Source organism: Scyliorhinus torazame, chromosome 4 (genome assembly GCF_047496885.1).
Source record: "Scyliorhinus torazame isolate Kashiwa2021f chromosome 4, sScyTor2.1, whole genome shotgun sequence".
Classification (NCBI taxonomy): domain Eukaryota; kingdom Metazoa; phylum Chordata; class Chondrichthyes; order Carcharhiniformes; family Scyliorhinidae; genus Scyliorhinus; species Scyliorhinus torazame.
Window position 1 is genome coordinate 89,738,215 of NC_092710.1, and position 23,600 is coordinate 89,761,814.

Genomic DNA, 23,600 nt, shown 5'->3' on the forward strand with positions numbered 1-23,600 from the left:
GTGTGCGAGGAACAGGGAGTGAGAGTTTGTACAAATAGTGTGCGAGGAAGAGGGAGTGAGAGTCTGTACAAATAGTGTGCGAGGAAGAGGGAGTGAGAGTCTGTACAAATAGTGTGCGAGGAACAGGGAGTGAGAGTCTACAAACGGGAGAAAAACAGAGTCAGCGTCTGGACAAATGGGGGAAGAACAGGGAGTGAGAGTCTGTACAAATGGGGGAAGAACAGGGAGTGAGAGTCTGTACAAATAGTGTGCGAGGAACAGGGAGTGAGAGTCTGTACAACGGGAGAAAAACAGAGTCAGCGTCTGGACAAATAGTGGGGGAGGAACAGGGAGTGAGAGTCTGTACAACGGGAGAAAAACAGAGACTGAGAGTCTGTACAAATGGGGGAAGAACAGGGAGTGAGAGTCTGTACTAATGGGGGAAGAACAGGGAGTGAGAGTCTGTACTAATGGGGGAAGAACAGGGAGTGAGAGTCTGTACTAATGGGGGAAGAACAGGGAGTGAGAGTCTGTACTAATGGGGGAAGAACAGGGAGTGAGAGTCTGTACTAATGGGGGAAGAACAGGGAGTGAGAGTCTGTACAAACGGGAGAAAAACAGGGAGTGAGAGTCTGTACAAATGGGGGAAGAACAGGCAGTGAGAGTCTGTACAAACGGGAGAAAATCAGAGAGTGAGCGTCTGGACAAATAGTGGGGGAGGAACAGGGAGTGAGCGTCTGTACAACGGGAGAAAAACAGAGACTGAGAGCCTGTACAAATGGGGGAAGAACAGGGAGTGAGAGTCTGTACAAATGTGAGAAAAACAGGGAGTGAGAGTCTGTACAAATGGGGGAAGAACAGGCAGTGAGAGTCTGTACAAATAGTGTGCGAGGAACAGGGAGTGAGAGTCTGCATAAACGGGAGAAAAACAGGGAGTGGGTGTCTGTAAATGGGGGAAGAACAGGGTGTGAGAGTCTGTATAAATAGTGTGCGAGGAACAGGGAGCGAGAGTCTACAAACAGGAGAAAAACAGGGAGTGAGCCTCTGTACTAATGGGGGAAGAACAGGGAGTGAGAGTCGGTACTAATGGGGGAAGAACAGGGAGTGAGCGTCTGTAGTAATGGGGGAAGAACAGGGAGTGAGAGTCTGTACTAATGGGGGAAGAACAGGGAGTGACAGTCTGTACTAATGGGGGAAGAACAGGGAGTGAGCGTCTGTAGTAATGGGGGAAGAACAGGGAGTGAGCGTCTGTAGTAATGGGGGAAGAACAGGGAGTGAGAGTTTGTCTAATGGGGGAAGAACAGGGAGTGAGAGTCTGTACTAATGGGGGAAGAACAGGGAGTGAGAGTCTGTACTAATGGGGGAAGAACAGGGAGTGAGCGTCTGTACTAATGGGGGGAAAACAGGTAGTGCGAGTCTGTACAAATGGGGGAAAACAGGTAGTGAGAGTCTGTACAAATTGGATAAAAATCACAATATCACTCCTGGGTTTTAGATTAAAAAGTTTAGATTGGAATAATCCCTACAGTGCAGAAAGAGGCCATTCAGCCCAGCGAGTTGCACCGACCCTCCCTGTTTATCTCCTGTTTGTACAGACAACCAAGCCCTGCCTTATCCCAGTAACCCGACCTACACATCTTTTTGGACACAAATGGGTAATTTACAGTAGTCAATCCACCTAACCTACACATCTTTGGACTTTGGGAGGAGTGGAGCACTCGGAGGAAACCCGCGCAGAGACAGGGAGAATGTGCAAACTCCACACCGTCATCCAAGGCCAGAATTGAACCCGGGTCCCTGGCGCTGTGAGGCATCAATGCTAACACTGTGCTTATTTGTGTTCGATATTGTCACAAAGAAGCTGCAAGGACGCAAACCTCATTGAAAGGGTTCACACACGGTATTGCAGGAAAGGCGGGCACAGATTTATGAGACAACAACATAATCAAGGAATTTAGAGAGAAAAAGGAATGTTGAAGATTGAGCAGTAATTTTCCAGGACTGAGGTTTCTGGCTATTCATCCCAGTTTCCTGTCATTTATATTGGGGGTTAAATTATTGCGTGACCGCAGTTTGTATCATCTCTCACTCCCTATCTGGCTCTCTCTTGTACTGAATGCCACTCGCTAAGCTGCTCCTATTTGTTGAATAATAGAATTGTGAAATAATACCACATTGAAGATCACCTTAGTCGTGCCAGCTTTTAGAAAGAATCCATTAATCCCACTGTCCTGCTTTTTTTCCTTAGCCATTACGATGTTTCCCATTCAAGCTTTTAATAAATTCCCTTTAAAACTTATTGATTCTGCTTCCATCATTCTTTCAGGCAGCACATTCCAGGCCATTATAATGCACTGTATAGTTACAACACCCTGGGCAAGTGCAAAGTCAATTCCAACCCCACCTGTCCCAGAGTCACAACACAGGTGAATTAACCAATAATTCTCATAAAAATACCTGAACTCTTTCCCCTCTGCTGTCCAATAATTATAGTCACCAGGTTTGTAAGTTTAATTAAAATTACTGTTTGTTTAAAGCAAGAACAAATATTAAATGTGCAGTAAATACAGCTGCTTAACAGCAAACTAACGCCCCTTAACTGCCCCACCTCTACCCACACATACAAAACAGACAAACAGAGGGGTGGAAAGGGGTAAAACAATAAAGATTAAGGTCAAAAGATAAAAGTCCTTGCTTCAGGTGATGAATTCTTTAATACACGTTCTTCACAGTACAAGTGTGGATTAAAGTCTTTGGTTTACAGCCTGTAAATGATCTCCCTTGCAGTTAGCAATATCTTACAGCTTCTCCATGAGAGGCCCCTGGCTTCACATCAGCCTGTTCTGCAGGGAGAGGTATCAGATTCTGGATTCTGCTTACATCAACCTTTCCTTCAGAGGGAGTTGGTTCCCACAGAGGTCCTTTGATGAGAATTAGCTGCTTATTTCTGGAGAAAACAGAGTTGGGAAAAAGAGAGATATTCTCCCTAAGCTGCCAAAGCGAAACTGAAAGCTCCTTTGATTTCTGAGCATTTCAGTGGGAACAGACCCAGTCACCAGCTGATACTCGCCAAAACGCAGCCTTTTAGGCCAATTCATTGGTCGTCGGCCAAATCAATCAAACCGAGAATCAGCCAATCTCTGTCATTGGTGCCAGTCAGTCCGCCACTCGAGTCAAAGCCTGCACAGGCTTCTGCTTTCTTTAAAGACACATGTTAAAAAAATCATCCATGGATCAAAAATGTAACAGCAAAAATAAAAGAAAGGGGAAATAAACCAGGATCAAACAGGAATAAAATATATCATCTTTGATTCTTATGCTAGCTATCTCTCCCTAGCTGGGTCCCATTTTTACCAACTATCTCTTCCTCAGTGACTCTGATTTCTACTGCATATTCCCTTGAGCATTCTAGATAAATAATTCAGGTAGAAGAGCACAAGATGACCCTTTCCCAAGGTGGCATGTGGCACAGTGGTTAGCACTGCTGCCTCACGGTGCCGAGGTCCTTGGTTCGATCCTGGCTCTGGGTCACTGTCCATGTGGAGTTTGCACATTCACCCCGTGTTTGCGTGGGTTTCGCCCCCACAACCCAAAAGATGCGCAGGATAGGTGAATTGGCCACGCTAAATTGCCCCTTCATTGGAAAAAATGAATTGGGTACTCTAAATTTAAAAAAAAAATGACTGGCTAAGGAATGACTGCAGAGACAGAGCTATGTCTGAATAATTGGGTGATTTATTGGATGAATATAACTATATACAAGTATCTAAGACTACAGGCGTTACGCAGTCTAAACCAGCGCTTTCCCCTTCCTGATCTTCACTTACCTTGTGGAAGGTACTGTTTCTTTAATCCCACAAATTAACCCTTTCAGCCCTGAATACCCACATACGACACAGAGCATCTCCCTGTAGCTACAAAGGAACACAGGAAGCAGGAGTAGGATATTTGACCCCTCGCGCATGCTCTGCCATTCAACTAGGTTGTGGCTGATCTTCTACCTCAATGCCAGTTTCCCGCACAATCCCCATATCCCTTGATATTTTTAATCTACCTATTGATTGATCTCAGCCTTGAACATATACAAAGTTCCACAGCCCTCTTGAGAAAAGGATTCCAATAAATTCACAGGCTTCTGAGTGAAGAAATTCCTCTTCACCTCGGTCCTAAATTTTATTTTTATTCATTTACAGGATGTGAGCTTTGCTGGCTAGGCCAGCAGTTATTGCTGATCTTGGGTTGCCGTTGAGAAGGTGGTTGTGTGCTGCCTTCTTCAACCGCTGCAGTGGTGTAGGTACACCCACAGTGCTGTTAGGGTGGAAATTCCAGGATTTGACACAGTGATAGTGAAGGAATGGTGATATATTTCCAAGTCAGGATGGTGAGTGACTTGGAGGGGAACCTCCAGGTGATAGTTTCCCAGGTATCTGCTGCTCTCGTCCTCTAGATGGTTATGGTCGTGGGTTTGAAAAGTGTTGCCGAACAAGTGGGCAGCACGGTAGCATTGTGGATAGCACAATTGCTTCACAGCTCCAGGGTCCCAGGTTCGATTCCAGCTTGGGCCACTGTCTGTGCGGAGTCTGCACATCCTCCCCGTGTGTGCGTGGGTTTCCTCCGGGTGCTCCGGTTTCCTCCCACAGTCCAAAGATATGCAGGTTAGGTGGATTGGCCATGATAAATTACCCTTAGTGTCCAAAATTGCCCTTAGTGTCGGGTGGGGTTGCTGGGTTATTGGGATAGGGTGGAGGTGTTGACCTTGGGTAGGGAGCTCTTTCCAAGAGCCGGTGCAGACTCGATGGGCCGAATGGCCTCCTTCTGCACTGTAAATTCTATGATAATCACTATGAAAGTTTTGGCGAGTTCCTGCAGTACACACGGCTGCCACTGTGTGTCAGTGGTGGAGAAAGTGGATGTTTGTGGAAGGGGAGCAATCAAGTGGGCTGATTTGTCCTGGATGGTGTTGAGCTTCTTGAGTGTTGTTGGAGCTGCGCTCATCCAGGCAAGTGGAGAGTATTCCATCACACTCTTTTTTTAAAAAAATATTTTTATTGGCACTTTTCCAGTTTTTGCTGAATAACAATTTAGCATATAGTGCACTTAACATTTGGCACCAACTTTTGCCCTCGGTGTCGTATTACTGTGCTCCACTCCTCTCTTCTGCGGTTCCTGTTGTTCTCTTTGTGGGTTCGGGGCTGGAGGGGGGCTTCCTGCCCACTCCCCTCCTCCCTTTTTCTCCCATGCCTCTCTCTGTGACTCCCCTGGGTTCCCTCCTTGCTTCCGCTCCCCTCCCCACTTTGATCCTCTCCATTATATGTGTTCTTGTCTGCTCTCTTCAGCCCCCAGCCCCATCTTCCTAGTCACTGTTGGCTTAGAACAGGTCTTGGAACAGGCTGAGGAATAACCTCCATGCTTTGTGGAATCCCTCGTCTGACCATCAGATGGTGTAGTTGATCTTCTCCATGCGGAGAAATCCCTACAGTTCTGGCAGCCAGTCTGCAGCTGTGGGTGGTGCTGCTGATCGCCAGCCGAGCAGGATTCTCTGCGTGTGATTAAGGAAGTAAAAGCAAAGGCGTTGGACCTCTTCCCCATATATAGTTCTGGCTGGTTCAGTATCCCGAAGATTGCCAGTCTTGGGGATGGCTCCACCCTCACCCCCATAACCTTGGACATCGCCTCAGAGGAGGCTGTCCAGGACCCGAGAAGTCCGGGGAAGGCCCAGAACATGTGAGTGTGGTTGGCCGGACCTCCCTGGCACCGTTCGCATTCATCCTCCACCTCCGGGAAGAACTTGTTCATTCAGGTTCTGTGCACCACTTTAAACTGCATGAGGCTAAGCCTTGCGCAGGAAGAGGTGGAGTTGGCCCTACTCTATACTTCGCTCCACAATCACCAACCCACTTCCATCCCGAGTTCTTCCATTTTTGCCTAGCTCCGTTCAGTGGTGCCCTTGCCCTTTCCAGAAGTCATCGTAGATGTTCCCATAGTTCCCCCTCTCCTTACTGGCTGTGTTCATTAGCTCCTCCAGTAGAGTGTCTCTCTGGGCCCTAGGGTACCTCATTGTCTCCTTGCAGAGAAGGTTTTTAATGTGTAAATGTTGGAGTTTGTGTTCTGTCGGTAGCTCCAGTTCTTCTTTCAGTTAATCCAGGGTCGTGAGTCTGTCCCCTACGTAAACGCCCCTGACCGCGAGCGTCTGTCCCCTCCACCCTGCTCCCCAACCCTTCCTGTCTCCATTTTCTGAAGGTGGAGTCGAGCTTCGCTGGCGGCAATTTGTGTTTGCCGCAGATGGGGACCATGTGGGACATCCCGGTTAAACCCAAATGCTGCCTCATTTGGTTCCATGTCCTCAATGTGGCTCCCACCATTGGGCAGGATGTGTATTTTGCTGAGGGGGATGGGAGCGCTGCCGTAGCGAGGGCTCGAAGGGTCGTTCCTTTGTAGAAAGTCTCCTCCAGCCTCACCCATTCTGTGTTGGGTTCTCGTATCCATCCCCTCACCCTCTCGGCTCTGGCTGCCCAGTGGTAGTATTGCAGGTTCGTTAGGACCAGGCCGCTCATACTTCTCCTCCTTTACAGTGTTGACTTGGGGATCTTTGGGTTCTTTCTCCACCCCACCCCCCCCCAACCCACACACACACACACACACACACACACAAACGGCAAGATCATTTTGTCTATCCCTTGGAAAAAGGCTTTGGGGATGAAGATCGGTATGGATTTGAATAGGAAGAAGAACCTCGGCAGCATGTTCATCTTGACCGTCTGCACCCTCCCTGCCACGGGAAACTGGACTGCATCCCATCTCTTTGGGATCACTTCAACTTCCTCCGCCAGGCTGGTCATATTCCACTTGTGGATCTGTGTCCAGTCCCGGGCTCTCTAGATCCCCAGATAGCGGAATTTGCTTTGGGCTAGTTCGAATGGTAGGCTTCACTCTTGTCCAGGTTGAATTTGTAGCACGAGAAAGCCACAAACTCTTCCAGGAGCTTCATGATTGCTTTCAGGCCGTTCTGTGGGTCTGAGATGTCGCGGAGCAGGTCATCTGCATAAAATATGCTCTCAGCCTCCTCTTCCAATGCCCCTCCAGTCTTTCCCATCCCGCAGGGCAGTCACTAGGGGTTCGATTACAAGAGTAAACAAGAACGGGGACAATGGGCATCCCTACCTTGTACCTCTGTGCAGCTGGAATTATTCAGAGCTGGTGGTATTGGTCCAAATGCTCGCCTTGGGGACGTTGTACAGGAGTATCACCCATGAGGTGAACCCCATTCCTAGTCCAAACCACTTCCATTTGACTCTGTCGCATTTTCTGCGTCCAGGTAGATGGTCACTGTTTTGTTATGTTTCCTTTGTAACATAAGCGGCTTCCTTGTGTTGCATTTGTCAAGGAAGGTCGAGATGTGTAGCTAACTTCAACACATTTATTTACACTATGTACACTTTTATAACTTGAGTTCAACACTACTGCTAATCCTATTATAGCTACCCCAACTGACTAACCAGCTGCTGTCTTCCACGTGGTGGGTGTAATATTGAATCAACCCTGTGCCTGTCCTCACTGACTGTCTCCACTGGCCAAAGGGCAGATCATGTGTGTGGCGTCCTTTATATATGGGTTGGTGTAATGCCCCCCCTGTGGTCGTGTCACTTTCATGTGTATCGTGAATGTCCATTGGTCGCCTCCTATCTAACTTATCTATTGGTTGAGTGTGTGTGATGTTTCTGGTGCTCCCTCTAGTGTCTGGCTAGCTTACATGTATTTACAGTGATGCACATCACCACAGTCACCTCTGGTGTTCTCTCCCCGGATGGGGTCATTATTACATTCAGCAGCCGATGTTTGCAGTTAGCTGCCTCCCCTTGACAAAGCCCGTCTGGTCCTCTGCAACCATCTCTGGTACTCAATTCTCCAGTCTCTTAGCCACGACGTTTGCAAGTATCTTCATGTCAAAATTGAGCAGCAAAATAAGTCAGCGTGATCCGCATTCCGTCAGGTGTTTGTCTTTTTTGTGTATCAGCGATATTGTGGCCTGTGTTACTGTTGGAGGCAGGTTGCCCCTCGCTAGCGAGTCTGCAAACAGGGTTGGTGCGAATTTTTTATAGACGTCCGCCGGGAACCCATCAAGACCCAGCACCTTCGCCGCCTGCATGGAGCTGATGTTCTTCATGATCTCTCCCAGTCCTATTTGTGCTTCCAGCTCCCTCCGTCTATCGTCCCCCACGACCGGCATGTCCAGTCCATCTAGGAACCGTTTCATCCCTGCGACCCGTCGGGAGGGCTCAGAGGTGTACACTCCTTGGAGAAGATCTCAAATGCTTGGTTGACCTTTTTTAGTACGGTTACCAGTCTGCCTCTGCTATCCTTCACCTGCGCTTTCTCCCTTATGGCTGCCTGCTTTCTCAACTGGTGATCCAGTTGGTGGCTAGCCTACTCTCCGTGTTCGTAGAAGATAGTGGACTGCCTGCCTGGTGGATAGCAGGTTAAAGTCCATTTTCACCACGATAACACAGCGGTTAGCTCGGGGATTTCTGCCATGGTCCTTTTTATGAAATCTGTGTCGTGCCAGTTGGGCGTGTACATGTTTACCAGACCTACCGGTGCTCTGTCTAGCACACTGCTGACCATGATATATCATCACCCTGGGTTCGTAACCGTCCTTGCCGCCATGAACACCATCCTTTTACTAATCAGCATTGCTACGCCCCTCACCCTCGTTCCATAACACGAGTGGTACGTCTGTCCCACCCAGCCTTTCCTTATCCGCAGTCGGCCCTTCTCCTTCAGGTGTGTCTCTTGAGGAAGACTATGTCGGCTTTCAAACTTCTGAAATGGACAAAGACTCTGGATGTTTTCCTGGGCTGTTAAGTTCCCTGACATTCCAGGTGATGATCCTGGGGGGGGGGGTTCTGTTCCCCCCCCCCCCCACCTTCAAGTGGGATCTACCGTACTTACCAGACGGTGCAGACTCGATGGGCCGAATGGCCCCCTTCTGCACTGTAAATTCTATGATACCTGGTAGACCATAAGACATAGGAGCAGAATTAGGCCACTCGGCCCATCGAGTCTGCTCTGCCATACAATCATGGCTGATATTTTTCTCATCCCCATTCTCCTGCCTTCTCCCCATAACCCCTGATCCCCTTATTGATCAAGAACCTATCTATCTTTGTTTTAAAGACACTCAGTGATTTGGCCTCCACAGCCTTCTGCGGCAAAGAGTTCCACAGATTCACCACCCTCTGGCTGAAGAAATTCCTCCTCATCCCTGTTTCAAAGGATCGTCCCTTTAATCTGATATTGGTTTCCTTTGCTCGGGGGGCTGTCCAAAAAGGCCGAGGTCATTATTCTCATCATGATGTCAGCCCCTGTGCTCCAGAGTTGCCCTTTGTTCAGGGGGCACCCAACATGGCCACCAACTGTATGTATTCCAGGTGGGTGTGCTCTGAGCAGTAGACGGACGAGCCGGCGGACCGAGGCGAGGGAGGCCAATGACCCGAGCATCAGCCTCCTGGAGACGGATGGAAGACATTGCTTATGAAGGAACTGACCACGACGAGAAAGGAGATTAAGGTCGAAATCCAGGTTGCGGTCAAGTTGATGGTGAAAGAGGCGATGGCTTTGAGGAGTCAGGAAGTGAGTTACTCACTGCAGGATTCCTAACCCCTGACCTGCTCTTGTAGCCACAGTATTTATATGGCCAGTCCAGTTCAGGTTCTGGTCAAAGGTAACCCCCAGGATGTGGATTGTGGGAGATTCAGTGATGGTAATGCTGATTCTCTCTTTGTTCAAGATGGTCATTGGGTGGCGTGTGTGTGGTGTGAATATTACTTACTTAAATAGCCCGCTTCTTATTCTGAGACTGTGTCCCTGGTTATACCCTAACCCCCATTCAGGGGAATGATCCTTTCTGCAGATATCCTGTTGAGCTATGTAAGAATTTGGTACGCTGCAATGAAATCATCTCTCATTCTTCTGAGGCCTCTTGGGTCTATGATGGTGGGACATTTTGACTTTTACAACCTTACCAGTATTAAACTGGATGCAGGTGACACGTCGCTACAATGCTTTGCCTGACCATCGCCGGCCACCAGCGTCACCACTTCAAAAACCGAAGCATGCCGTGTTCGTCGTAGAATGGTGATTTCTTGTGCCGGTTTTGTCGTACACATTCAGGGGCTGCCACCCGGCCACCCTTTCGCCAGATTCCAAACTCACCTTCACTCAATCCCCTTCTTTATAAGAACTAGGAGCAGGAGTAGGCCATCTGGCCCTTCGAGCCTGCTCCGCCATTCAATGAGATCATGGCTGATCTTTTGTGGACTCAGCTCCACTTTTTATCACTCTTTCAGGTTACATTCGCGCCACGCAAGTGTCAGGCAATGACCATCTCCTAAAGAGAGGATCTAACCCTTGATATACAATGGCATTACCATCGCTGAATCACCCACAATCAACATTCTGATGGTTACCATTGATCAGAAACTGAACTGGACCAGCCACATTAATACTGTGGCTACCAGGGCACGTCAAAGACTAGGAATCCTACAGCGAGTAACTCACTTCTTGACCCCCCCAAAGCCTGTCCATTATCTACGGGGCAGCACGGTAGCATTGTGGATAGCACAATTGCTTCACAGCTGCAGGGTCCCAGGTTCGATTCTGGCTTGCGTCACTGTCTGTGCGGAGTCTGCACATCCTCCCCGTGTGTGCGTGGGTTTCCTCCGGGTGCTCCGGTTTCCTCCCACAGTCCAAAGATGTGCAGGTTAGGTGGATTGGCCATGATAAATTGCCCTTAGTGTCCAAAAGTGCCCTTAGTGTTGGATGGGGTTGCTGGGTTATGGGGATAGGGTGGAGGTGTTGACCTTGGGTAGGGTGCTCTTTCCAAGAGCCGGTGCGGACTCGATGGGCCGAATGGCCTCCTTCTGCACTGTAAATTCTATGATAAGTCCAAAGTGTAATGGAACACTCTCCACTTGCCTGGATGAGTGCAACTCCAACAGTACTCAAGACGCCAGAGACCATCCAGGACAAAGCAGCCTGCTTGATTGCTCCTCCTTCCACAAACATTCACTCCCTCCACCAACAACGCAAGTGGCAGCCGTGTGTCCATCTTCAAGATGCACTGCAGTAACTCACCAAGGTTCCTTAGATAGCACCTTCCCAACCCACGACCACTACCATCCAGAAGGACAAGATCAGCAGATACCTGGGAACCCCACCACCTGGAGGTTTCCCTCCAAGTCACTCACCACCCCAACTTGGAAATATATCGCCATTCCTTGCTGTTGCTGGGACAAAATCCTGGAACTACCTCCCAAAAAGCACAGTGGGTGAACCTACACCTCAAGCACTGCAGTGGTTCAAGAAGGCAACTCACCACGACCTTCTGAAGGGCAACTAGGGATGGGCAATAAATGCTGGCCTAACCAGCCACACCCACATCCCGTAAATGAATTAAAAAAACAATTATTTTCCATTGTGTATTTTCTGCATATCTACCCTTTCCAGGCCTGTAATGCAGGCTGCCACTGGCTCCGAGGTCCCGACTTCTGCCACTCACATTGCTGTCTCATCTGTCCTCTGATTTACCGGCTGGATAGGGTCCTGAAACTTCTGAAGTGCTTAAGCTTTTATCACAGTGGTTTGTTGGGGTAATTATGGAGCCTTTGCCACTACTTTTATTAGTTACTCGTGGTTTGTGCTCCTCACTAAATGTCATATATCCTCACCTACTCCAAGCCGTCATGTCATGAAAGACAACAAAAGCCGTACCTTCTGTCGGTACAGATATTCAAGGTATGGTCTTTGATTAGCTTAAAGGCTTCAGCGAGGACCATAAGTTCGGCAATCATCTGGGAAACTTCCCTCAACATATCTTTGGACTGTGGGAGGAAACCGGAGCACCCGGAGGAAACCACGCAGACACTGGGAGAATGTGCAGACTCTGCACAGACAGTCGCCCGAGGCCGGATTTGAACCCGGGTCCCTGGAGCTGTGAGGCAGCAGTGCTAACCACTGTGCTACCATGCCGCCCCTACTCATAACATGTTCTCTAACCTTTATCGACCAGGTCGCACAATTGATTGTGGCTACACACTGGGGCATTCCAATTATAGCAAGGGATTGCTTTGCAGAGATTTAAACATTTTTTTTAATGTTTGCGAACAATGACTTGACACAAATGTAATATGAATCTAAGCAACTCTTCTCAACTCATAGGTTTGTATGTTTTGAAAAATTCAAATTGGATTCCTGCCAAACTGCAAATCTTCAAGGCTCATCTTTACGTTTTTGGAAAAGCTACTGTTTTATTAAATTATTTTCTCAGCACAGAAGGTTCTGGGGAAAGTGAAAGGTCTGAAGGTGGATAAATCACCTGGACCGGATGGACTACACCTCAGGGTTCTAAAAGAGATAGCTGAGGAGATTGTGGAGGCATTGGCGGTGATATTTCAGGAATCACTGGAGGCAGGAACGGTCCCAGAGGACTGGAAAGTGGCTAATGTAACACCGCTGTTTAAGAAGGGAGGGAGGCATCATGAGGACTGTAGGGGAATTTGGCCGGTTTTCAGGGTATAAGCTTAATATGGGAAAGAGTAAGATGTTTGTGGTCCATGTGAGGGGACAGGAGAGGCGACTGGGAGAGCTGCCATTTAGGTCAGTAGGAGGCCGTTTTAGGTACCTGGGCATCCAGATGGCGCGGGAATGGGACCGGCTGCATAAATTGAATCTGGCCCGGCTGGTGGACCAAATGAAGGACAATCCGATCCCAACAGCGTCGCCAATACTGTTGCGAACATTAATGATAATGTTGGTGAACCACAGGCCTTCCCTTATATCAATCAAATGACCACACAACCAGTTAGTTAGTTCAACAGATAGTTTATGTACATACACAAGAGTTACTTCGACATGCAAACACAATATCTCCTACGAGTTAAACTACACCTATCAGCTACAATAACCTATACTTAACTTCAGGGTGACCGGCACTGTGCAAATGGATAAGGCCTTTATCTGGATTTCACTTGGCTGGTTCGAAGAAAGCTGCTCTGTCTCTGCTGGACTCATCCGTCAGGTAGCGATCGTTGATCTTGAACTTAGTGGCTGTTCCTGCTGCAATTGGGTTGGCACAGGCCGGACCCAAAAGAGACAGAACACATAGCTGTGTCCTCTTTTATCCCTCTGGGATTTCGCGCTCTTTTGGGGCGGTCCTTAACCTTGGACCCAATAGATCGACAGGGTTCTGATCACTGTCTTCGATTTCGGCCAATAAAGGGGTGGGTGCCTTGGTGGCTGGGCGGGTCCTTAGCGGTCATTGACCTTGGCATTTGTGCTTTCTGAGTAAGGGGAGTGGCGCCGATCAGTCTGTGGCTGTACCGGTTGCTTGATTGGAGTTCTATTGTCCTGGGAAAATGGGCCATTAAAATGCAAACGAGCGGGGTTTCGGTCAGGTCTGGTTACCTGTGTTTCAAATACACATAGGCTGTGTATCTGTCTGAGTCCTGGGTTGGCCATAATTCCCATGGTCCTTTGCAGGTGGCCATCTTAGATGGCTGCAAAAGTCCAGTCCTGAATGAAACACTTGCCCGACCCATCCCTTCTTTAATCTAATTTGGTCTCCCAGCTTCAAGTGTGTCTCCTGTAACATAGCCACGTCCGCTTTTAACTGTTTCAGGTTGCGAACGCACAAGTTCTCTTAACCGGCCCGTTCAGTCCACGAACATTCCATGTAACCAGTCTGGCCGGGGGGGGGACTTTTGCCGCCCTCCCCTGTCGGTCAACCATGACCTTTTCTAGGCCAGATCCTAGCCCGTGTTCCTCACCTCACTTGATCTACCCCTCGGCAGCAACAGCCATCTTGGGCGAGATTCTCCGACCCCTGCCGGGTCGGAGATTGGCCGGGAGCTGGCGTGAATCCCGCCCCTGCCGGTTGCCGAATTCTCCGGCACCGGATATTCGGCGGGGGCGGGAATCGCGCCGTGCCGGTTGGCAAGCCCCCCCCCGTGATTCTCCAAAGTCCCGCCGCTAAAATGCCTGTCCCGCCGGCGTAGATTAAGCCATCTACCTTACCGGCGGGACAAGGCGAGGCGATCTGGCCCCAGGGGGTGCCCCACGGTGGCCTGGCCCGCGATCGGGGCCCACCGATCCGCGGGCGGGCCTGTGCCGTGGGGGCACTCTTTCCCTTCCGCTTTCGCCACGGTCTCCACCATGGCGGAGGCGGAAGAGACTCCCTCCACTGCGCATGCGCGGGAATGTCGTCAGTGGCCGCTAACGCTCCCGCGCATGCGCCGCCCGGAGATGCCATTTCCGCGCCAGCTGGCGGGGCACCAAAGGCCTTTTCCACCAGCTAGCGGGATGGAAATTCGTCCGGAGCGGGCCTAGCCCCTTAAGGTTGGGGCTCGGCCCCCCAAGATGCGGAGCATTCCGCAACTTTGGGGCGGCGCGATGCCCAACTGATTTGCGCCGTTTTGGGCGCCAGTCGGCGGACATCGCGCTGATACCGAAGAATTTCGCCCCAGATCTCCATCTCCAGTCTCCTAACTGTGAGTGTTAAATAAGTTAAGAGCCCATGGTGTTAAGTGTAAGATCCTGGCATGGAAAGAGGATTGACTAACTGGCAGAAGGCAGCGAGTGGGGATAAAGGGGTCTTTTTCAGGATGGCAGCTGGTGACTAGTGATGTGCCTCAGGGGTCGGTGCTGGGACCACAACTTTTCACAATATACATTAATGATCTGGAAGAAGGAACTGAAGGCACTGTTGCTAAGTTTGCAGATTCCACAAAGATCTGTAGAGGGACAGGTGATAGTGAGGAAGCAGGCGGGCTGCAGAAGGACTTGGTCAGGCTAGGAGAGTGGGCAATGAAGTGGCAAATGAAAAATGAAATGAAAATCGCTTATTGTCACAAGTAGGCTTCAAATGTGAAAAGCCCCTAGTCGCCACATTCCGGCACCTGTTAGGGGAGGCTGGAATTGAACCCGCGCTGCTGGCCTACCTTTCAAAGCCAGCGATTTAGCCCAGTGTGCTAAACCAGCCCACAATGAAATACGATGTGGAAAAGTGTGAGGTTATGCACTTTGGAAGGAGGCATGGAGGCATAGACTATTTTCTAAATGGGGAAATGCTTAGGAAATCAGAAGCAAAAGGGACTTGGGAGTCCTTGTTCAAGATTCTCATCAGGTTAACGTGCAGGTTCAGTAAACAGTTAAGAAGGCAAATGCAATGTTCGCATTCATGTCAAGAGGGCTAGAATACAAGACCAGGGATGTACTTCTGAGGCTGTATAAGACTCTAGTCAGACCCCATTTGGAGTATTGTGAGCAGTTTTAGGGCCCATATCCAAGGAAGGATGTGCTGGTCTTGGAAAGGGTCCAGAGGAGGTTCACAAGAATGATCTCTGGAGTGAAGAGCTTGTCGTAAGAGGAACGGTTGAGGACTCTGGGTCTGTACTCGTTGGAGTTCAATAATAATAATCGCTTATTGTCACAAGTAGGTTTCAATGAAGTTACTGTGAAAAGCCTGTTCGGGGAGGCCGGTACAGGAATTGAACCCGCGCTACTGGCATTGTTCTGCATTACAAGCCAGCTGTTTAGCCCACTGTGCTAAGCCAGTCCCTTAGATGGACGAGGGGGGACCTTATTGAAATTTATAGGAGACTGCGAGGCCTGGATAGAGCGGACGTGGAGAGGATGTTCCACTTGTAGGAAAAAACTAGAAGCAGAGAACACCATCTCAGACTAAAGGGACGATCCTTTAAAACAGAGATGAGGAGGAATTTCAGCCAGAGGGCAGGGGAATTCTTTGCCACAGAAGGCTGTGGAGGCCAAATCACTGTCTTTAAGACAGAGATAGATAGGTTTTTGATCAATAAAGGGATCAGGGGTTATGGGGAGAAGGCAGGAGAATGAGGATGGGAAAAATATCAGCCATGATTGAATGGCGGAGCAGACTTGATGGGCCTAAGTGACCTAATTCTGCTTCTATGTCTTATGGTCTTATGGTAAATGATACTCGCCACTTGTCAGCTCAATCCTGGAAATTGTCCAGGACATGCTGCATTTGGACATGGACTGCTTCAGTATCTGTGGAGTTGTGAATGGTACTGATCATTGTGTAGTTGTCAGCGAACATCCCACTTCTGAAATGATGGGAGGTAAGTCATTGCTGAAGCATTTAAAGGTGCTTGGCTCTAGGACCTTTGGCCCTGAGGAACCCAGTGATACTGTGCTTCAGTAATTGGTCTCCAGTCACCATAATCATCTTTCTTTGTGCCAGCTATGACTCCAACCAGCAGAGAGTTTTCTCTCTGATCCCCTTTGACTCCAGTTTTGCTCGGGCTTCTTGATACCACACTCAGTTAAATGCTGCCCAATCGTCAAAGGCAGTCGCTCTCATCTCTGGAGTTCATGGAGTTCAGCTCTTTTGTCTATCTTTGAACCAAGGTTGTAATTAAGCCAAAAGTTGAGTGATCGTTGTGGAGCCCAAACTGCGTGTCAGTGGGAAGATTATCGTTGAGTAAGTGCCGCTGGATAGAACTGTCAATGACACATTATTTTGCTGGTGATTGAGAGCAGTAATTAGCCAGGTTGCATTTATCCTGCGTTTTGCGGACAGGACATCACTGGGCAGTTTTCCACATTGTCAGGTAGATACCAGTCCTATAGCTGTCCTGAAAACAGCTTGGGTAAGGGCATACCACGTTCTGGAGTACAAGACTATCAGGTCACCCCTCAACCTCTGTCATTCCAGTGAAAATAATCTGAGTTTGTCCAACCTCTCCGCATAACTAACACCCTCGAGACCAGGAAACATCCTGGTAAACCTCGTCTGTACACTCTCCAAAGCCTCCGCATCCTTCTGCTATTGTGATGACCAGAATTGTGTGCAATATTCCAAGTATGGTCAAACTAAGGTTCTGTATAGCTGCAGCATAACTTGTCAATTTTTATACTCAGTGCCCCAACCGATGACTTCTTGGCTACCTTATCCACCTGTGTTGCCACTTTCAGTGACCTGTGCATCCAGAATCCTCTGCCTGTCAATACTCTTAAAGGTTCTGCCATTTACTGTATAATTCCCACCTGTATTCGACATTCCAAAATGCATTACCTCACATTTGTCCGGATTAAACTCCCATCTCCATTTTTCTGCCCAAGTCTCCCACCGATCTATATCCTGCTGAATCCTCTGACAATCCTCTTCACTATCCACAACTCCACCAATACTTGTGACGTCTGCAAACTTACTAATCAGACCAGTTGTGTTTTCCTCCAAAACATTTTTTCTCCTACGAACAACAAAGGTCCCAGCACTGATCCCTGTGGAGCCACTAGTCGCAACCTTCCATTCAGGAAAGCACCCTTCTACTGCTGCCCTCTGTCTTCTATAACTGAACCAGTTCTGTACACACCTTACAAACTCACCTTTGATCCCACGTGACTTCACTTTCTGTACCAGTCTGCCATGAAGTACCTTGTCAAAGGCCTTATTGAAGTTCATGTAGACAACATCCACTGTCCTATCTTCATCAATCATCTTCGTCACTTCCTCGAAAAACCCAATCAAGTTAGTGAGACATGACCTCCCATTCACAAAATCATGCTGCCTATCTCTAATAAGTCAATTTGTTTCCAAGTGTGAGTAAATCCTGTCTTGACGAATCTTCTCCAATAATTTCTCTACGACTGATGTAAGGCTCACCGGCCCATAATTTCCTGTATTATCCCTGCTATCCTTCTTAAACAAAGGAACAACTTTGGCTATTCTCCAGTGCTCTGGGAACTCACCTGCAGTCAATCAGGATAAAAGATTTCTGTCAAGGCCCCAGCAATTTCCTCCCTTGCCTCCCTCCATATTCTGGGGTAGATTCCATCAGGTCCTGGGGACTGATCTACCTTAAAGCTTTTTAGATGCCCAACATCTTCTCCATTTTGATCTCAATGTGACCCAGACTCTCTAACACCCTTCCTTAGACTCATCAAGAGTAAGCATCCGCTCCATGTCTACTTTATCCACACCTTTTTTCAACTTATATACCTCAATTTGATGTCGACTCATTCTTCTAAACTCCAGAGAGTATAGGCCTAAACTGTTTCATCTCACTTCATGAGACAAACCCTTCATCTGTGGAAACAGTCCAGTGAACATCCTCTGAACTGCCTCCAATGCCAGTCCATCTTTCCTCAAATAAGAGGACCAAAACTGTGCACAATACTCAAGGTGTGGTCTCACCAATGTCTTGTACAGTTGCCCATACATTGGGGTGAGCACTGCTAATCCCCTGCTTCCCCGGCTGTGGGGAAATGCTTCTGATAACACCTGGTGTGCCACTGATTGAGCTATGCCAAGCCCATCCCATTGATGGGTCAGTTGGGGTCTGAGGCTTTCCCCATGGGTGGCCTGGGTGGGCTCCCAAATGACCAGAGGCTTGTACCAAATGGGTGTGTTTAAAACAAATACTGTAGTAATGGTACCCTGAGCCAGGCCACCCCGATTCCGAGGGCGACACCCCAAATCCACAGAGGTGTCACCAAGTCGCTCCCTGCTATTCCCCCTGGCCTGGGGTAACCGCTACATTTTTTAACACTTTGTTTACCATCTCTCTTTCCCTAAGCAGCTATGGCGCAGTAGGTTTGTAATACTAAACTGACTTCTGCCTTAGAGTGGCAGAGCATTGTGGAGGCACGGAGCATACTGGATCCAGTGCACTTAATTATTTTAAATGAATGGAAATGCCAGTTTTGCATACCCCTGTTAGCGCAAGGTACAAACCTTGTTTTCCCAAAATGGAGGAACCAGAGCATGACTCCCGAATCGGCACCATGAGCGGACCTCGATTATGGACTGACACCATGGGCGAGATTCTCCGACCCCCCGCCGGGTCGGAGAATCGCCGGGGGCTGGCGTGACTCCCGCCCCCGCCGGTTGCCGAAGTCTCCGGCACCGGATATTCGGCGGGGGCGGGAATCGCGCCGCGCCGGTTGGCCGGCCACCCCGCTCGATTCTCCGGCCCGGATGAGCCGAAGTCCCGCCGATAAATTGCCTGTCCCGCCGGGGTAAATTAAATCACATACCTTACCGGCGGGGCTCCGGGGTCCTGGGGGGGGCGCGGGGCGATCTGACCCCGGGGGGTGCCCCCACGGTGGCCTGGCCCGTGATCGGGGCCCACCGATGCGCGGGCGGGCCTGTGCCATGGGGGCACTCTTTCCCTTCGCCTCCACCACGGTCTCCACCATGGCGGAGGTGGAAGAGACTCCCTCCACTGCGCATGTGTGGGAAACTGCCAGCGGCCGCTGACGCTCCCACGCATGCGCCACCCGGAGATGTCATTTCCGCGCCAGCTGGCGGGGCAACAAAGGCCGTTTCCGCCAGCTGGCGGGGCGGAAATTCCTCCAGCGTCGGCCTAGCCCCTCAATGTTAGGGCTCGGCCCCCAAAGATGCGGAGCATTCCGCACCTTTGGGGCGGCGCGATGCCCGTCTGATTGGCGCCGTTTTGGGCGCCAGTCGGCGGACATCGCGCCGTTTCCGGAGAATTTCGCCCCTGATTCTCTGCCTGATCACAATTCGCATTTCCGAATCCAGCCTCTCATCTAAATCATTAATATATATTGTGAATAGCTGGAGTCCCAGAATCGATTCCTGCTGTACCTCACAAGCCACTGCCTGCCATTTAGACAAAGATCCATTTATTCAATACACTACCCCTAATCCCAGGCACTTTAATTTTACATGCTAATCTCTTGTGTGGGACTTCGTCAAAAGCCGTCTGAAAGTCCAAATAAACCCTCATCAACTCTGCCAGTTACGTCAGCGAAGAATTCTAGTAGATTTGTCAAGCATGATTTCCCCTTCATAAATCCATGCTGATTCTGTCCGATCCTGACACTGTTTTCCAAATGCTCTGCTATAAAATCTTTGATAATGAGCTCTAGAATGAACGATGTCAGACTTACTGGTCTATAATTCGATGTTTTCTCTCTATCTCACATTTTAAATAATGAAGTTATATTAACTACCCTCCAATCTGCAGGAAGTGTTCCAGAGTCTATAGAATCCTGGAAGACGACCACCAATGCAGCAACTATTTACAAGGCCATTAAAGTACTCTGGGATGTAGGCTTATCAATCCCTCGAGATTTATCAACCTTCAATCTCATCAATTTCTCCAACACCATGGGCTCAATTCTCCGCTCGGTAGATTAGATTCTCCGGCTGGAGAGGAATTACAATTGGTTTGTGATTCCCACAGGCCTCACAGTCTGATTGGGAAGCTAGGTGGTAACATTTGCCTGCAACATGGCACATCTACCCACAGGAATCCACTTGGGAGCTGCTCACATGACCCGAATTGACAATTCCCTAAAGGCGTAAGCCTTCAGCTGTGTATCCAGCGGCCGCCATGGTCAGCAGGTGTTAGCGTGACCTGTTAGGACGGAGCTCTGTCCTGCGGGTGTTCAGTAGGACGGACAAGCAGCCTCTATTATTTGTTCGCATACCATTGCTCTAGCTTTCACATTTTTAAAATAGGTGTACTAAAAGGCACCTACGTGACCGCTCGCTGGGGAGCCAGATAGATCATGGAAGGCAGTCGGATAGGGGGTCCATCCCGTTAATGGGATGAAGATTGACTTTATTGGTGATTTTTGGCTTTTCATCACGGATCCGGATCTTGCCAATGGGAACGGGCTGGTTCGATCAGAAACAGATCAGCGCCTGGCATGGTTCCCGGTTTTGGCCTCTCTGGTAATGTAACCGGCATGTGATAATTCGCTCCCGGCGCAACACGGCCGTCAAATCGCGCCCTACAAATGTTAGCCCACATATTTAATAAGAAGCTGGATGTATACATGAAATGGGAGGGAGTAGATCGAGGTTATGAATTCTGTGTGGCAGCACGGTAGCATAGTGGTTAGCACAGTTGCTTCACAGTTCCAGGGTCCCAGGTTCGATTCCCAGCTTGGGCCACTGTCTGTGCGGAGTCTGCACGTTCTCCCCGTGGCTGCGTGGGTTTCCTCCGGGTGCTCCGGTTTCCTCCCACAGTCCAAAGATGTGCAGGTTAGGTGGATTGGCCATGATAAATTGCCCTTAGTGTTCAAAAAGGTTGGGTTTGGTTACTGGGTTACGGGGCTTGGGTAGGGTGCTCTTTCCAAGGGCCGGTGCAGACTCGATGGGCTGAATGGCCTCCTTCTGCACTGTAAATTCTATGAACGTAAACTATGAAAGTGTAACATGCAATCTGCAGCTGAAAGCCTCGCACACGTCTTTGTCATCACCAGGTCTTGATTATTCCAGTTCTCTTCTGGCCAACCTTACATTCTTCATAAACTTCAGTCCATTCTAATGCCTGGTCCTTGCATCCTATTCAGGTTGGCATCATTAATCGCTTATTGTATTGACTTCTAGTCCCCTTTAAATACTTCCATCACTTTGTACTTCCCTACCTCTGTAACCTCTCCCAGATCTATTTATTACCTAACTGTCCAGGCAGACTTTCAGTTCCTCTCACTCATTCCTGCTGCTAGGCCCATCTTTCTGATTCTCCACATCCTCCTCCATCCCAACTGTAGACAAAGACACCAATCACCCGACACAATGATTCTTTCTCTGCCTGTTTCCCTTGTGCTCGCAGTATAGTCTGAGTTATTTTGCAACATTAAGGACACAGTTGAATGAAGGCTCCCACGCAATTTCTGGTGACTTGAGTATTGAATTCTCGTCAGCATCCTTGGGAGAGGTGGGGAGGAAAATTAATTGGAAAGAAAAGAGAAGAACTGAAACCATGAAAGGTAATATCTTAAACTGCTGCTGTAGGAGGTCTAATTCCAGGGCAAGCAACTCTCGATATTGGAGAATGTTGCCGATGGTTTTTACCCAGTAAGTTGCAAAGTGTGCTTCCTGTGAGCATTGTCCATGCATAGAATGCTCAGTTAATTCTAAGCAGTCATTTACTAGAATAATTCCATCAGTTCTAACTGTCCTATTGTCTGCTTCAGTTTATTCTCTGGGATGAGACTGGGAGCTGACAATCAATTCAGCGACTTCCTTGATGGACTGGGACCAGCACAACTTGTTGGGAGACAGACATTAGCAACACCAGCCATGGGTAAGTGAAGACTTATCAGAATTACATTGAATATTCCTGAAGCCTCTCAGCCAACATGGAGCATACATGGGAGAGCCAAGTGTTTGATTTAACTCTGCAAGCATTACTGTGAAAAAACCCCAGCAAAATAGACTATTCATGTTTTATTTCATCTTTCTCAGTGATATAATATTTAACTCAGGTTTTTAGAATGTAAGTTTTGTTCTTGTTTATAATTTTGTATTTAAAATCAAATTCCCTGAAAATTGAAGGAGAGGTTAACCAGTTGAGTACTGCAAAGTGGACAACTGAGAGCTTATCATAGAGTGAAAGGAATTTCTTCATAATATGGTGGGGTCTCCCAAGGAAACATTTTGCACAGTAACTTTCCCCCAAGTTAAACAATCCCAGTTTTTATCTTTATCTATCCACGTTCAACACAGATTTTAGTGAGAGGTTCTGCGGCTTCCATTGTGTGCAAAAATTTAAATATTTTTAAAATTAATTTACGGCATTGTTGTCTCGGTCAGCATTTATTGCCCATCCCTATTGCCTTTGGGAGCTTCTTGAAGGCTGCAGTCCCTGAGGTGTAGGTACACCCGCAGTGCTGGTAGGGAGGGAGTTCTAGATTTTTGACTCAGCGACAGTGATGAAATGACGATATATTTCCAAGTCAGGATGGTGAGTGACTTGGAGGGGAACCTCGAGGTGATCGTGCTCCCTTGTCCTTCTAGATGGTAGTGGTCATGGATTGGGAAGGTGCGGTCGACGGAGTCTTGGTGAGTTAGAGTCATACAGCACAGCAAGAGGTACTTCAGGCCATCGTGTTTGCGTTGGCCATCAAGCACCTATTTATTCTAATCCCATCTTCCAGCACTTGCTCCGTAGCCTTGTGTGCTATGGCATTTCAAGCGCTCATCTAAATGCTTCTCAAATGTTGAGGGTTCCTGCCTCTAGCATCCTTTTGGGTAGTGAGTTCTAGATCTGACCACCCTCTGGGTGAAAAGTGTTTTCCTCAAATCTCCTCTAAATCTCCTGCCCCTTGCCCTTAAATCTATGTTCTCTGGTTATTGACCCCTCTACTAAGCGGAAAAGATTTTTGTTTCTACTCTATCTATGTCCTTTGTAATTTTGTACACCTCAATCAGGTCCTCAGCATTCTTTGCTCTAAGGAAAACATCTCAAGCCTAACAAGCTTCCCTTCACAGCTGAAAACTCCAGCCCAGGCAACATCCTGGTGAATCTCCTCTGCACCCGTTCTACTGCACTCACTCCCTTTTTGATGAGTGTCTTGGAGGGGAACTTGCAGGCAACGGGGTTCTCATGTGTCTGTGGCCTTTGTCCAATAAAATAAGGGACGATGTTAGTGGATCTTGTAGATGGTACGTGTATGTGATGGAGCGAGTGAATGTTTATGGAAGGGGTGCCAGTCAAGCAGGCTTCTTTGTCCTGGATGGTGTCAAGTTTCTTGAATGTTGTTGGAGCTGCACTCATCGAGGCAAGTGGAGATTATTCCATCACATTCCGGATTTGTGCCTTGTA

The 23,600-nt window shown here is 48.6% G+C and overlaps 1 protein-coding gene across 5 annotated transcripts in view; it reads left to right on the forward strand.

Annotated features, from left to right (window-relative positions):
* The window catches only part of rims1a (regulating synaptic membrane exocytosis 1a), a 1,446,068-nt gene that overhangs the window by 1,357,676 nt on the left and 64,792 nt on the right, over positions 1-23,600 (forward strand). For all 5 annotated transcript variants that reach the window (XM_072498344.1, XM_072498345.1, XM_072498346.1 and 2 more), the window contains one exon: positions 21,970-22,079. In XM_072498344.1, the coding sequence (XP_072354445.1) occupies positions 21,970-22,079 (110 nt within the window). The remainder of the gene's footprint in view (positions 1-21,969; positions 22,080-23,600) is intronic.